Raw genomic sequence first — 16,906 nt, forward strand, 5'->3', positions numbered from 1 at the left:
CTTTAGGTCTAGTACTCTGTCATTAGTCATCTGAGGACCTTTAGGTCTAGTAGGCCTACTCTGTCATGAGTCATCTGAGGATCTTAAATCTAGTACTCTGTCATGTGTCATCTGAGGACCTTTAGGTCTAGTACTCTGTCACTATGCATCTGAGGTCCTTTAGGTCTAGTTCTCTGTCACTAGTCATCTGAGGACCTTTAGGTCAAGTAGGCCTACTCTGTCACTAGTCATCTGAGGACCTTTAGGTCTAGTAGGCCTACTCTGTCACTAGTCATCTGAGGACCTTTAGGTCTAGTACTCTGTCACTAGTCCTCTGAGGATCTTTAGGTCTAGTAGGCCTAATCTGTCACTAGTCATCTGAGGACCTTTAGGTCTAGTAGGCCTACTCTGTCACTAGTCATCTGAGGACCTTTAGGTCTAGTACTCTGTCACTAGTCATCTGAGGATCTTTAGGTCTAGTAGGCCTACTCTGTCACTAGTCATCTGAGGATCTTTAGGTCTAGTAGGCCTACTCTGTCACTAGTCATCTGAGGATCTTTAGGTCTAGTAGGCCTACTCTGTCACTAGTCATCTGAGGACCTTTAGGTCTAGTAGGCCTACTCTGTCACTAGTCATCTGAGGACCTTTAGGTCTAGTAGGCCTACTCTGTCACTAGTCATCTGAGGACCTTTAGGTCTAGTAGGCCTACTCTGTCACTAGTCATCTGAGGACCTTTAGGTCTAGTAGGCCTACTCTGTCACTAGTCATCTGAGGACCTTTAGGTCTAGTAGGCCTACTCTGTCACTAGTCATCTGAGGACCTTTAGGTCTAGTAGGCCTACTCTGTCACTAGTCATCTGAGGACCTTTAGGTCTAGTAGGCCTACTCTGTCACTAGTCATCTGAGGACCTTTAGGTCTAGTAGGCCTACTCTGTCACTAGTCATCTGAGGACCTTTAGGTCTAGTAGGCCTACTCTGTCACTAGTCATCTGAGGACCTTTAGGTCTAGTAGGCCTACTCTGTCACTAGTCATCTGAGGACCTTTAGGTCTAGTAGGCCTACTCTGTCACTAGTCATCTGAGGACCTTTAGGTCTAGTAGGCCTACTCTGTCACTAGTCATCTGAGGACCTTTAGGTCTAGTAGGCCTACTCTGTCATTAGTCATCTGAGGACCTTTAGGTCTAGTAGGCATACTCTGTCATTAGTCATCTGAGGACCTTAAGGTCTAGAACTCTGTCATTAGTCATCTAAGGACCTTAAGGTCTAGAACTCTGTCATTAGTCATCTAAAGACCTTAAGGTCTAGAACTCTGTCATTAGTCATCTGAGGACCTTAAGGTCTAGTAGGCCTACTCTGTCATTAGTCATCTAAGGACCTTTAGGTCTAGAACTCTGTCATTAGTTATCTGAGGACCTTAAGGTCTAGAACTCTGTGATTAGTCATCTAAGGACCTTAAGGTCTAGAACTCTGTCATTAGTCATCTAAGGACCTTAAGGTCTAGAACTCTGTCATTAGTCATCTAAGGACCTTAAGGTCTAGAACTCTGTCATTAGATCTTACCGGCTGCTTCCCCAACTTTACGTCGTGCAGACACCTGGAACACTGAGATGTCGTCACCAACAGATCCTTCTGTTGTCATGGAGGCAGAGTTGAAACCAAAAATCTTGAAGGAAAAAAAAATAAATAGAACGTTTACTATTAGTCAATATCCATAATCTTATCATTTAGTGTAGCTCGATTTTATCCTACTCATAATCTAATCTTATAACTAATATACCACTGAAAATCTAATCTTATCACTATTATGCCACTCATAATCTAATCTTATCACTAATATGCCACCCATAATCTAATCTTATCACTAATATGCCACCCATAATCTAATCTTATCACTAATATGTCACTCATAATGTAATCTTACCACTAATATGCCACTCATAATCTAATCTTATCACTATTATGTCACTCATACTCTATTGTCATCATACTGAGTTTATCATTTTCATAGGAAGTGATCTACTGTAGTGTTTACCTCACTCCAGTCCACCCTAGCCCCTGGATTGTTGGATATTTTCTTGTACAAAGTTCTCAAGTCATGTTTCTGTAGATCAGAACCGAAGAGATCCTTAAGTCTGGCACAAAATTGATCAAACCGATAAGTCTCTGGAATAAAGGAAGCAACTTTTTACAATTATTTTTTTAACTTGGAAGTGATGACTGATTGAAATAAAGAGGCTTAACTACTACAGAGAGGAGTGTAGAGCATTTACTTAGTTGAGTTATGTTCCTTGCAGAGCGAGGAGATAAAGTAATTTTTCTATACTCGCCATGTAGAGTCACATAGAGCCATAAAGAATCAAAACTACTCTGGAGGGCAGCCTACTCCTATAGAATGCACGTCATCAAGAAAGGCCTGAGCTCAAACCATGCAAGTCCTGGTAAGTCTCTAATTAACATGTTTACATATTCTCATAGATACCAGGTAACACTTCATAAATCTTTATGCTAAACCATGTATCTTTATTTCTGTAGCTTGAAAAGTTAAAAAAATCTCTATTTCTGTAACTTGACAAATCATAAATCTTTATCTCTGTAACTTGACTAGTCATAAATCGTTATTTCTGTAACTTGACAATTCATACATTTTTTTTATCTCTGTAACTTGTAAGTCATATATCTTTATTTCTGTAACTTGACTGTAACAGGTTGGGGAATGTGATGTGTGTTTGGCGCGTTTAATGTCTAGGGGATGATTATTTTTGAAACTATCACACACCAACCCGTCAGCATATAAATCGGGAGCAGACACGCAACGAAACAAGCAATGAAATATAGATACAAAGTTAAAAATGAAGAATATTTATTTACATAAATATTTACATAGAAGAATAAAAAGGGGGAGGGTTTGCATCTATCTCTAAGCAATACTATGTTTAATCATCACTCTTGCACTTAATAAGAGAGTATGTCACTTTGTCTTCTGAACTTAGCTGGTTGTCCTGCTTGGGTCGCAGCTGGCTGTGATCCTGGCTTGAGGTTCTGCAGCTGGAGGTGGCGCTGTAGCGGGTAGAGGGACGCCGGTGATACAGTTCTAGTGGAGTCTCAATCCAAAGTTCTGATATCTGTAGTGGGCACAGTAGGGCGGGTGGCCGGCTACCGTGGGCATAAGTGTACTGCGGGCAGAGCGGATCTGCCGTGGGCAGCGTAGTTAACAGGATAAGTTCAGTGAGTTGCGGATGGTTTGGCGTCGCTATGACGTCTCGCACAGATTCTGGGTCTAAAGGGACGTCGTAACCTAATGAGTTGACAGGTGGGCTGTCGAATAGGCAAGCAAGTAGAGCCGATAGCACCAAGTAAATAGTTGAGTGGATCCCAGTAGGCAGGAGAAGATACTCAATAGCAAATAGGCAGTTGACTAGGCAGACAATACCAAATAAATAGGCAATTGACTAGGCAGACAATGCCAAATAAATAGGCAGGTGATCCAAACAAATAGTTGGGTAGATCTCAGTAGGCGAGTGCAGCGCTGAATAGCACTCAGCACATAGGCAGACACCTGAGGGAGGCTGCGGATAAACAAAGACAAGTTAGAACATGTCTCTCATGCATCTTATCGATGCCCTCGACTGAGGTGCATTCGTCAGATTGGTAAAATTGCTTTAGAGCACAATGGGGAGATGATGACAAATAGATGACTGATAGCAGCAATATAAAATGTACATAAAAGGGGAAATAATAATCTCAAATAAACAACACAAGTGGAAAGAGAAAAAAAAAAGGGGGGGGGAGAGAGAAATGGGCGATGGTCAGCGACCATGACGGTTTGTTTACATATGACCGTCGGCCGAGGCGGTCAGCCGAGATAAAGGAAATAAAATAAGATGTACAAATATATACATGGTTGCATCAACGATCAATTGAGCAACGTAGCATTAATAGATTAATGCAATACATAAATATATACATAGGACATGTTTATGTTTTCTACTTACGACAGTGAGAAATACACAATGCACTAATTAAATATAAATGAAATAATAAATACACATCATAATATCCAGTGAGAAATATACACAAAGTAATTAAGATGGAACTTGTGATTAAGTTCGGCTTACCACCAGGTATTCCTCTAAGAGTAAGAATAAATGAAGTAGTCCAGACTCGATAGACAGCGATAGAGAAATAAGCGGGTCTGGTTTGAGTTATTCTACTTTATAAAGGCCAGGCGATATGGGCGTAAACAGGAAATGTCCTAGGCTAAGAATTATCTTACACGTGGGTGAATCCGACAAAAGTCGAACCTTGGAAAGGTCAATAGGCGTGTTGGTCCGAGTGATCTCCTAGATCAAAGAGAGACGTGGGAGAAGGGGTGTCACCCAAGGTGTTGTCAACTGCTCCCGTCAGACATCCGGCAGGTAAGACAAAAGAAACTGTGTTTTTATCTTTACCCCGGTCAAGGGGAGATAAATGAAAAGCCGCCAAGGTGGTGGACCAAGTCTAGCCTGAAGAGGAAAAGGTGGGGCGGGTGGAGAAATTGGGGATAGAGCGGAGAAATAATTAAAGTAAAATAAAAAATAATACTTAATAATGATTAATGCTGTCATAAATTTGAGTGACTCTGACAGCAAGCTTTTGACTTGTCACATTGACAAGTCATAAATCTTTATCTCTGTAACTTGACAAGTCACAAACCAAATGAATCGAACAAATTCAATAGGACAAAATTATACTACATCGAATACTTTATTTATTAACAAATGCATAAATGCTTCATCAGGCCTGTAGTTTTAGCTTGAAATAGTTGTATTACCATTAATCCACTGTCTTGATTCCTCCTCAACTGATTGGTCAAATTGATGGGTCAGTGACTGGATGAAGAGGTTAAACTGTTTCACTCTAGCTTGAAACGTTCTGTCTGTGAAGGGGCGGTCACCGTCGACCACGTCGTCGTGAATACGCCCTGAGGTCATTTTTGGTCATTTAATTGTCCAGTTTAACGCCAACTTTTCTGTAAATAAAATGTCAATTAAGGAAAAATATGTTTTATTATCAACGTATCGAGCAAGAATCTCTCTCTAGTAGTCTAACATTTAAGGCTCGTGGTTGACCTGATGACTAGCTGTGTCGACCTGTGAACCCACTAGTTGAGATTTAATTTCCAGATGAAAAGATAAAAAAGATATTTCTAGAAGACAAACAAAAATCAAATACTTTTTAAAAAAGCGAAGCTTATATTAAGTTTAATTGTATCCATTAGTTTGGGTCAGTCATGTCATTTTATAAATTATCGATTTGAAGTCCTAGACATATAAATCTATGTGATAGAAATATTTTTACCAATTGTTTTTGCTAAGCTTTTAGCTCTATCACTTGTCTGGACAAGTTGTGAAAGGGAGAGGGAAGTATGGGGTATCTTTGTGAACGTTTACATTGATCCTTTTTAGATGCAGTAAAAAATAAGTTCACTCAGGAAGTTCACTCAAGATTCCTCAATGGGACTAATTCAAGTATGCCACCACATCTGTCAAGTACGATTTCTTTCTTTTGTTCAAGATAACAAACAAAATAAAATAATGTGTTGTCAGGTAAAAGAAATAGTTGTGCTCAATTTCAGCTTAATCTGATATTAGGTGGGGGAGACAAAATGTGTACAAACTTGAGGGAGAAATAGCGTTAACAATTATTTAATGGGACTAGACCCAACAAATTTAGCCACACCTGTGAATATTGAAGGATTAATTTTAACAAAAAGTCAGACAGAGTAAGTTAATATAAGCTTTGTAAAAATAATACCTCCTTGCTAATCCTACTGGTTGAATTCAAGTCATATGAGTCTACTAAACTAATGTGAGTCTACAAAACTAATATGAGTCCACTAAACTAAAGTGAGTCTACTAAACTAATGTGAGTCTACTAAACTAATGTGAGTCTACTAAACTAATGAGTCTACTAAACTAATGAGTCTACTAAACTAATGAGTCTACTAAACTAATGTGAGTCTACTAAACTAATGAGTCTACTAAACTAATGAGTCTACTAAACTAATGAATTTACTAAACTAATGAGTCTATTAAACTAATGAGTCTACTAAACTAATGAGTTTACTAAAGTAATGAGTCTACTAAACTAATGAGTCTACTAAACTAATGAGTCTACTAAACTAATGAGTCTACTGAACTAATGTGAGTCTACTAAACTTATGAGTCTACTAAACTAATGAGTCTACTAAACTAATGAGTTTACTAAACTAATGAGTCTACTGAACTAATGTGAGTCTACTGAACTAATGTGAGTCTACTGAACTAATGTGAGTACAAAACTAGTGTGAGTCTAATAAACTAATGGGTCTGCTGAACTAATGAGAGTCTTCTGAACTAATGTGAGTCTACTAAACTAATGTGAGTCTACAAAACTAGTGTGAGTCTACTAAACTAATATGAGTCTACTAAACTAATGAGTCTACTAAACTAATGTGAGTCTACTAAACTAATGTGAGTCTACTAAACTCATATGAGTCTACTAAACTAATGTGAGTCTACTAAACTAATGAGTCTACTAAACTAATGAGTCTACTAAACTAATGAGTTTACTAAACTAATGAGTCTATTAAACTAATGAGTCTACTAAACTAATGAGTTTACTAAAGTAATGAGTCTACTAAACTAATGAGTCTACTGAACTAATGTGAGTCTACTGAACTAATGTGAGTCTACTGAACTAATGTGAGCCTACAAAACTCATATGAGTCTACTAAACTAATGAGTCTACTAAACTAATGTGAGTCTACTAAACTAATGAGTCTACTAAACTAATGAGTCTACTAAACTAATGAGTTTACTAAACTAATGAATCTACTAAACTAATGAGTCTACTAAACTAATGAGTTTACTAAACTAATGAGTCTACTAAACTAATGAGTCTACTAAACTAATGAGTCTACTAAACTAATGAGTTTACTAAACTAATGAGTCTACTAAACTAATGAGTCTACTAAACTAATGAGTCTACTAAACTAATGAGTCTACTAAACTAATGTGAGTCTACTAAACTAATGTGAATCTACTAAACTAATGAGTCTACTAAACTAATGAGTCTACTAAACTAATGTGAGTCTACTAAACTAATGTGAGTCTACTAAACTCATATGAGTCTACTTAACTAATGTGAGTCTACTAAACTAATGAGTCTACTAAACTAATGAGTCTACTAAACTAATGAGTCTACTAAACTAATGAGTTTACTAAACTAATGAGTCTACTAAACTAATGAGTCTACTGAACTAATGAGTCTACTGAACTAATGTGAGTCTACTGAACTAATGCGAGTCTACAAAACTCATATGAGTCTACTAAACTAATGAGTCTACTAAACTAATGAGTCTACTAAACTAATGAGTTTACTAAACTATTGAGTTTACTAAACTAATGAGTCTACTAAACTAATGAGTCTACTAAACTAATGAGTCTACTGAACTAATGAGTCTGCTGAACTAATGAGAGTCTTCTGAACTAATGTGAGTCTACTAAACTAATGTGAGTCTACAAAACTAGTGTGAGTCTACTAAACTAATATGAGTCTACTAAACTAATGAGTCTACTAAACTAATGTGAGTCTACTTAACTAATGTGAGTCTACTAAACTCATATGAGTCTACTAAACTAATGTGAGTCTACTAAACTAATGAGTCTACTAAACTAATGAATTTACTAAACTAATGAGTCTATTAAACTAATGAGTCTACTAAACTAATGAGTTTACTAAAGTAATGAGTCTACTAAACTAATGAGTCTACTAAACTAATGAGTCTACTAAACTAATGAGTCTACTGAACTAATGTGAGTCTACTAAACTAATGAGTCTACTAAACTAATGAGTCTACTAAACTAATGAGTCTACTAAACTAATGAGTCTACTGAACTAATGTGAGTCTACTGAACTAATGTGAGTCTACTGAACTAATGTGAGTCTACAAAACTAGTGTGAGTCTACAAAACTAGTGTGAGTCTAATAAACTAATGGGTCTGCTGAACTAATGAGAGTCTTCTGAACTAATGTGAGTCTACTAAACTAATGTGAGTCTACAAAACTAGTGTGAGTCTACTAAACTAATATGAGTCTACTAAACTAATGAGTCTACTAAACTAATGTGAGTCTACTAAACTAATGTGAGTCTACTAAACTCATATGAGTCTACTAAACTAATGAATTTACTAAACTAATGAGTCTATTAAACTAATGAGTCTACTAAACTAATGAGTTTACTAAAGTAAAGAGTCTACTAAACTAATGAGTCTACTAAACTAATGAGTCTACTAAACTAATGAGTCTACTGAACTAATGTGAGTCTACTAAACTAATATGAGTCCACTAAACTAAAGTGAGTCTACTAAACTAATGTGAGTCTACTAAACTAATGTGAGTCTACTAAACTAATGAGTCTACTAAACTAATGAGTCTACTAAACTAATGAGTCTACTAAACTAATGTGAGTCTACTAAACTAATGAGTCTACTAAACTAATGAGTCTACTAAACTAATGAATTTACTAAACTAATGAGTCTATTAAACTAATGAGTCTACTAAACTAATGAGTTTACTAAAGTAATGAGTCTACTAAACTAATGAGTCTACTAAACTAATGAGTCTACTAAACTAATGAGTCTACTGAACTAATGTGAGTCTACTAAACTAATGAGTCTACTAAACTAATGAGTCTACTAAACTAATGAGTTTACTAAACTAATGAGTCTACTGAACTAATGTGAGTCTACTGAACTAATGTGAGTCTACTGAACTAATGTGAGTCTACAAAACTAATGTGAGTCTAATAAACTAATGGGTCTGCTGAACTAATGAGAGTCTTCTGAACTAATGTGAGTCTGCTAAACTAGTGTGAGTCTAATAAACTAATGGGTCTGCTGAACTAATGAGAGTCTTCTGAACTAATGTGAGTCTACTAAACTAATGTGAGTCTACAAAACTAGTGTGAGTCTACTAAACTAATATGAGTCTACTAAACTAATGAGTCTACTAAACTAATGTGAGTCTACTAAACTAATGTGAGTCTACTAAACTCATATGAGTCTACTAAACTAATGTGAGTCTACTAAACTAATGAGTCTACTAAACTAATGAGTCTACTAAACTAATGAGTTCACTAAACTAATGAGTCTATTAAACTAATGAGTCTACTAAACTAATGAGTTTACTAAAGTAATGAGTCTACTAAACTAATGAGTCTACTGAACTAATGTGAGTCTACTGAACTAATGTGAGTCTACTGAACTAATGTGAGTCTACAAAACTCATATGAGTCTACTAAACTAATGAGTCTACTAAACTAATGTGAGTCTACTAAACTAATGAGTCTACTAAACTAATGAGTCTACTAAACTAATGAGTTTACTAAACTAATGAATCTACTAAACTAATGAGTCTACTAAACTAATGAGTTTACTAAACTAATGAGTCTACTAAACTAATGAGTCTACTAAACTAATGAGTCTACTAAACTAATGAGTCTACTAAACTAATGAGTCTACTAAACTAATGAGTCTACTAAACTTATGTGAGTCTACTAAACTAATGTGAATCTACTAAACTAATGAGTCTACTAAACTAATGAGTCTACTAAACTAATGTGAGTCTACTAAACTAATGTGAGTCTACTAAACTTATATGAGTCTACTTAACTAATGTGAGTCTACTAAACTAATGAGTCTACTAAACTAATGAGTTTACTAAACTAATGAGTCTACTAAACTAATGAGTCTACTGAACTAATGAGTCTACTGAACTAATGTGAGTCTACTGAACTAATGTGAGTCTGCAAAACTCATATGAGTCTACTAATTTAATGAGTCTACTAAACTAATGTGAGTCTACTAAACTAATAAGTCTACTAAACTAATGAGTTTACTAAACTAATGAGTTTACTAAACTAATGAGTCTACTAAACTAATGAGTCTACTAAACTAATGAGTCTACTAAACTAATGAGTCTACTAAACTAATGTGAGTTTACTAAACTAATGTGAGTCTACTAAACTAATGAGTCTACTAAACTAATGAGTCTACTAAACTAATGAGTCTACCAAACTAATGAGTCTACTAAACTAATGAGTCTACTAAACTAATGAGTCTACTAAACTAATGAGTTAACTAAACTAATGAGTCTACTAAACTAATGAGTTTACTAAACTAATGAGTTTACTAAACTAATGAGTCTACTAAACTAATGAGTCTACTAAACTAATGAGTTTACTAAACTAATGAGTCTACTAAACTAATGAGTTTACTAAACTAATGAGTCTACTAAACTAATGAGTCTACTAAACTAATGAGTTTACTAAACTAATGAGTTTACTAAACTAATGAGTCTACTAAACTAATGAGTTTACTAAACTAATGAGTCTACTAAACTAATGAGTCTACTAAACTAATGAGTCTGCTGAACTAATGATAGTCTTCTGAACTAATGTGAGTCTACAAAACTCATATGAGTCTACTAAACTAATGTGAGTCTACTAAACTAATGAGTCTACTAAACTAATGAGTCTACTAAACTAATGAATTTACTAAACTAATGAGTCTATTAAACTAATGAGTCTACTAAACTAATGAGTTTACTAAAGTAATGAGTCTACTAAACTAATGAGTCTACTAAACTAATGAGTCTACTGAACTAATGTGAGTCTACTGAACTAATGTGAGTCTACAAAAATCATATGAGTCTACTAAACTAATGAGTCTACTAAACTAATGTGAGTCTACTAAACTAATGAGTCTACTAAACTAATGAGTCTACTAAACTAATGAGTTTACTAAACTAATGAGTCTACTAAACTAATGAGTTTACTAAACTAATGAGTCTACTAAACTAATGAGTCTACTAAACTAATGAGTCTACTTAACTAATGAGTCTACTAAACTAATGAGTCTACTAAACTAATGTGAGTCTACTAAACTAATGTGAGTCTACTAAACTAATGAGTCTACTAAACTAATGTGAGTCTACTAAACTAATCAGTCTACTAAACTAATGTGAGTCTACTAAACTAATGAGTCTACTAAACTAATGTGAGTCTACTAAACTAATGTGAGTCTACTAAACTAATGTGAGTCTACTAAACTAATGTGAGTCTACTAAACTTAATGAGTCTACTAAACTAATGAGTCTACTAAACTAATGTGAGTCTACTAAACTAATGTGAGTCTACTAAACTAATGAGTCTACTAAACTAATGTGAGTCTACTAAACTAATGAGTCTACTAAACTAATGAGTTTACTAAACTAATGAGTTTACTAAACTAATGAGTCTACTAAACTAATGAGTCTACTAAACTAATGAGTTTACTAAACTAATGAGTCTACTAAACTAATGAGTCTACTAAACTAATGAGTCTACTAAACTAATGAGTCTACTAAACTAATGAGTCTACTAAACTAATGTGAGTCTACTAAACTAATGTGAGTCTACTAAACTAATGAGTCTACTAAACTAATGAGTCTACTAAACTAATGAGTCTACTAAACTAATGAGTCTACTAAACTAATGAGTTTACTAAACTAATGAGTCTACTAAACTAATGAGTCTACTAAACTAATGAGTCTACTAAACTAATGAGTCTACTAAACTAATGAGTCTACTAAAAAAACAACAATGACGGGCTTCTGTTGCTCCGTGAGACATTTTTCTTATTCCACCCATCCATATGTGCTCTTTCCTTGCCAGTTAGAACGGGTTGCTTGAATCAGCCATTCAGAGCATTGAGATCATAAAGTTTAAGTCTCTAAGTAACATGTACGGCTTGGTTAACATTAAACTGTTTTAGTATTTCATGAATTACAAACGTGACTTCAACAGATAAGAATTATGTCCCCTTTTTCTCGAAGGAAAGTCTGTAATTTCAATCAAGATAACAGACAAATAAATATCTCTACTCATTGGCACGACACACTAGAGGCACGCACACTAAACCTTAAGATACTGTATGTTGACTGAGAGATTAGTCTGCTGTTTGTTGGGCTCTAATCTAAAGCCACGCAATGGACACAAAAGGTAAACTTAACGTGTTATTGGAATGATTGGATAGAATCGACACGATCAATTGTTTCATTATTGAAGTGTCGAAACTTTGTATTTCTGTATCTTCAGAGACTTCAAATATTTCAATCAAAAAGTGTGTGTCGATGCTATGTCCTCAGTTTGTATACAATGAATCAAAAGTGATGCTAAATAGACTTACTATTGACACTATCATTTCAACTGTCACTACCTGAGCTTTTTTAACACAACAAATCAGTTTTTAATTTCATTGTTAGTTGAAACCTTACGACAAAGATATAGATATATATACATACTATATATATATATATATATATATATATATATATATATATATATATATATATATATATATATATATATATATTGTTATAACTCCGCCGTGCACACCGCCATCCAGACTAGTGCTAGAAGGTACGCACTGTGATAAACTAGACTGAGAAGGATGTCAACATTAGGAAGAGAAATGAGAACGATTTCCGCCCAAGATGAGAGCCGAAGTGAAAAGACTGTGAAAGACTAAGAAAGATGATGTTTTATGAACTTGTGATGTCGTGTAAATAAAGATATATGTGCCTCGTTGAGTTTCCTCACTTAAGTTATTACAATTGGTGTCAGAAGTGGAATCATAGGCAACTCAACGAGAGGAGGTAGGCTTTGATTACAATGACATATTTGAAGCTATTACATCAGCTCTCAATTAAAGAGATAAGACAAGAGCTTCGGGACAGAGGTTTAAAATCCCTCGGTAGCAGGGAAATGCTCACGGCTCGTCTGAGGCAAGCTCTGATCAATGAAGAAGAAGATCCGGAGACCTACACATTTGAAATTGAACTTGGGATTGTTGAGTTAATTGGCAAGATCCAGGACTTTGTGGATGCATTTGATAAACAACTGAACATGAGCAGGAACATAATGTTGAACAAAGTTGATGAAAGTGTATTACAAGTACAAGGCCAAATAGACCAAAGTGATAAAATTGTGTCGCAAGCAAAAGGAGGACTAAACTCGTTAGGAAAGGAGCAGTTGCCTGGTCAGGACTGTGGCTGCACAAACTGTGGTGATGGAGGCGCTGGGGATTGGAGCGCTGTCTGTGACTGTGTTGTGGGCAAGTCTGGCGGGGATGACTTTCAGGGCGAGAATCGTGACAACGATTGCTGCGACGATCGCAATGGGATATACAGAATTGAAAGAAAAGAAACAAATGAAGAAACTAGAGAAGTGTGTTATGTGCCTGAAACTTTTGTTCCTGGTATACCTGCAACGGGCTGGACAGATCAAGACAACGTTGGGTCTGCGTTCAAGCTGGCTGCTGTGGACCTGAAAGACCTCTGTTTATCTGTCAGTACCTTTGATAAGAACTCAAACCATGAAAGCCTCAAGACCGTTTCTGATTCCTTGCCTTGGATGTCGTCGGGTGAAATTGCGAATACGGGCCCCAACAATGGCCGAGGCAGAAACAACGAATTTGACTTTAGCAGCGGCATAAGAGAGAACTCGATGCTTGGCAACTGCATCCAGGCGATTGACATGAACTGTATATGCGGCGTCCTGCGGGGACAGTGCCAATGCCAAGAAACCCAGCTACAAGATCTGAACTTGACAGAAATGTGTACTTCTGCCCACATCAGTGAAAGTGACTTGAACGGTGGTGAATTAATCCCAGCGAAACCTGATGTAGTGGTGGATGAACATTACAAGGATGCTTCATGGGCATACCTTACAGATGAAGCTGAGAAAGACTATGTGCTTGAAACCATGGCTAGCTGTGGGCCTACAACTGTGTCACGAGACGTCCATGGAAAAGGTCCGCTGACTCAGCTTGTAAGAACAACAACCCTGGAATCTACAGTGATTGCCACAACTTCCATTTGTGTTACGTGGCTGGCAACCCTGACCTCCACTAACTCTCCATGTGTCAGCTGGCTGGCATCAGCGACTATCGTCATGAGGTCGAAGCAGCGACCACGATATCACCTCAAGCGTAGACTGGCCAACTGGAAGAAGAGGAAGCGACGGCCGCGGGAAACTGTGCAGATGGCTTTGTGGGCAACAGGCACCCTAACGTCTGTGGTTCCCACCGATCGACCTCCACCTGAACTGTCAAAGCTCCACTGCACTGTTTCTTTTCGGGACGAAAAGCTCTAAGAAGCGGACAATGTTATAACTCCGCCGTGCGCACCGCCATCCAGACTTGTGCTAGAAGGTGCGCACTGTGATAAACTAGACTGAGAAGGATGTCAACATTAGGAAGAGAAGAAAGAACGATTTCCGCCCAAGATGAGAGCCGAAGTGAAAAGACTGTGCCTAAGAAAGATGTTGTTTGTGTACCTGTGATGTCGTGTAAATAAAGATATATGTGCCTCGTTGAGTTGCCTCACTTAAGTTATTACAATATATATATATAGTAAAAGTAGGCCTAGCAATGACATTATATGACCAGCACTATTTTGTCCATAATAAGCAAAGAAGTCCAATATAAAACATACTTTAAAAAAAAATATATTGATTGAAATTTCATCAAGTATTTTGAATTATTTTTTTTTATTATGCTAGACAAACAATTTGTGCCTTTAGAAATATTTTTAAGCATTTTTTTTTTTGGGGGGGGGGGCAGCTTTCATGCTTATATAATACTCAATGCATTATTGTCCAGTCCATTCTATTGACTAGTCGGAAAAGAGGGGGAGGGGTTTATTTGGAAGAAGGATTTATCTGGGAGAGGGTTTCCATGATGCTTTTTTTTTTTAAATGTTTGAGTGTGCATTTTAACTTGGGCTCACGAACTATAACGAAGGAAGGTCTACGCGTTAGCCATTGAGCTATACAAGTACTTATAGGTAGAGGTCCACGCAGTTAACAGGTTATATAAAACAGAGGTAGCGGTCCACGCAGTTAACAGGTCATATAACACAAAGGTAGCGGTCCACGCAGTTAACAGGTCATATAAAACAATCTTTGTTATATCTTTACCAATTCTTCAGTCTTGTAGTTCTAAAAAGCACAACCTACTATCCAATATTAATTAAGTTGTAATGTAGTCCAGATTTGAATGTTGACAACTTAAAAATCTGACACTCAAAGCGAGCTTTCACTTTTAGAGACATTTATGCAAAGTAAAACACATTTCAGTAACTGTCATCTTAACATTGAGAAGTATTTCAATGATAATTGAAAGTAATACTTTGACTAATGTTGTTATTTTCGTAGACATTTAAAGATAAACTACAATAGCCTTTAGATTCATGATGAACTTTTGATTGGTGTTCAAAATAATTCAATTACTTGTTAATGTCTAAAAGTATTGACTAAATTGTTTTTACCTCATTCTAGGATTGAACACGAGGAACTAGTCAGACAGACATACAATCATGTCAAGTGCTGGCCCCCACTGACAGAATACAACGCACTGAGAGAAGCGATCTTATTAAAGGCTCATTAAAGCTTCGGGTTTCTTTCAATAAGGATTGCAGGTAAGTATGGCAGTGTCTTAGAACGTGGGGGCAATCAATACTTGGGGCATTCTTTCAATCCAGTTGATATAATTGTATATGATCACTGCCACTCCCCCCTTCCCTCTGTACCTAAACACGCACAAAGATTGGAGATTTGTCTACACTTAGACTAAAAGGTAACCAATTCACCGTGTCGGCCCAGGTGGAGCAGTCAAGTGTAGCGGTGACCAGACTCAAAGCCAGTCAAGTTTGTCATGTTTTGACTAAATTTTAGCATTATGAAACAATTGCTTGGCGGTATGACACAATATTTATGTCACTGAAAAGCACGAGGCAAGTGCTAGGCGTATGAACACAAGTGCGTCAGATCTACACACTATGAAGAGAGCTCCGAATAAAACCTGCAAGTAATGAAAAGTAGTTCTAGCTGGAAGGGAATGAAAATTAGGAGAGACTCGTATAGGAGAGAAAATGTTGGCTTGGATATATTATTAGTATGATATATAGCATATGTATATTTATAGTTATATAAAGAGAGAGAGAGAGAAATGTAAAGCCCATGTGGAAGTGGAAGTAGCGAGAGAGCGGTGGATCTTATCAGTAACCAGACACAACCTAAACATTGTTGCAGGACTATTGTCTCGATATACAGCAACATTAGTTCATGATTGTCTTCAGCCTGCTTCTTATAAGTCTATAGACACAGTGCTTCTTATAAGTCTATAGACACAGTGCTTCTTATAAGTCTATAGACTCAGTGCTTCTTATAAGTCTATAGACTCAGTGCTTCTTATAAGTCTATAGACACAGTGCTTCTTATAAGTCTATAGACTCAGTGCTTCTTATAAGTCTATAGACACAGTGCTTCTTATAAGTCTATAGACACAGTGCTTCTTATAAGTCTATAGACACAGTGCTTCTTATAAGTCTATAGACACAGTGCTTCTTATAAGTCTATAGACACAGTGCTTCTTATAAGTCTATAGACACAGTGCTTCTTATAAGTCTATAGACACAGTGCCTCTTATAAGTCTATAGACACAGTGCTTCTTATAAGTCTATAGACACAGTGCTTCTTATAAGTCTATAGACTCAGTGCTTCTTATAAGTCTATAGACACAGTGCTCCAGTGAATTTGAAGACAATACAACAATTGTAAATCAGACATACTACCCAGTGTGTCTATGCATGTGTATGTTTGTTTAACTAATCTGAAAACTTGATGAACGCATTTATATGCTGGGCATCTGCTGTTATGTTTTTTAGAGAAACCTTGTTTTAGAGAAACTTGTGTACCACATGTTATTTTAGTGAAACCTCAGTATCTCAAAAGCCGAGAAATGTGTTTATTTCAATTGATGGGTAGGAGTGTTCTTGACAAGGGAGGGAATGGTTTGTAAAAGTAA

At 36.3% G+C, this 16,906-nt stretch overlaps 1 protein-coding gene across 4 annotated transcripts in view; it reads right to left on the reverse strand.

Moving 5' to 3' along the window:
- Window positions 1-15,526, reverse strand: part of LOC106057115 (WD repeat-containing protein 64-like) — a 45,294-nt gene extending 29,768 nt beyond the window's left edge. For 2 of the 4 annotated variants that reach the window (XM_056024646.1, XM_056024643.1), the window contains exons 1-4: window positions 15,369-15,526; window positions 4,789-4,986; window positions 2,011-2,141; window positions 1,539-1,641 (exon numbers count right to left, since the gene is read on the reverse strand). In XM_056024646.1, the coding sequence (XP_055880621.1) occupies window positions 1,539-1,641; window positions 2,011-2,141; window positions 4,789-4,948 (394 nt within the window). In that variant the 5' untranslated portion in view covers window positions 4,949-4,986; window positions 15,369-15,526. Of the gene's footprint in view, window positions 1-1,538; window positions 1,642-2,010; window positions 2,142-4,788; window positions 4,987-15,018; window positions 15,138-15,229; window positions 15,250-15,368 lie in introns of those variants that run through there. The other 2 variants (XM_056024645.1, XM_056024644.1) reach the window with 2 other exon arrangements.
- Window positions 15,527-16,906: the final 1,380 nt, after the last annotated feature.

This window comes from Biomphalaria glabrata, chromosome 3 (genome assembly GCF_947242115.1).
Source record: "Biomphalaria glabrata chromosome 3, xgBioGlab47.1, whole genome shotgun sequence".
NCBI classification, from domain to species: Eukaryota; Metazoa; Mollusca; class Gastropoda; family Planorbidae; genus Biomphalaria; species Biomphalaria glabrata.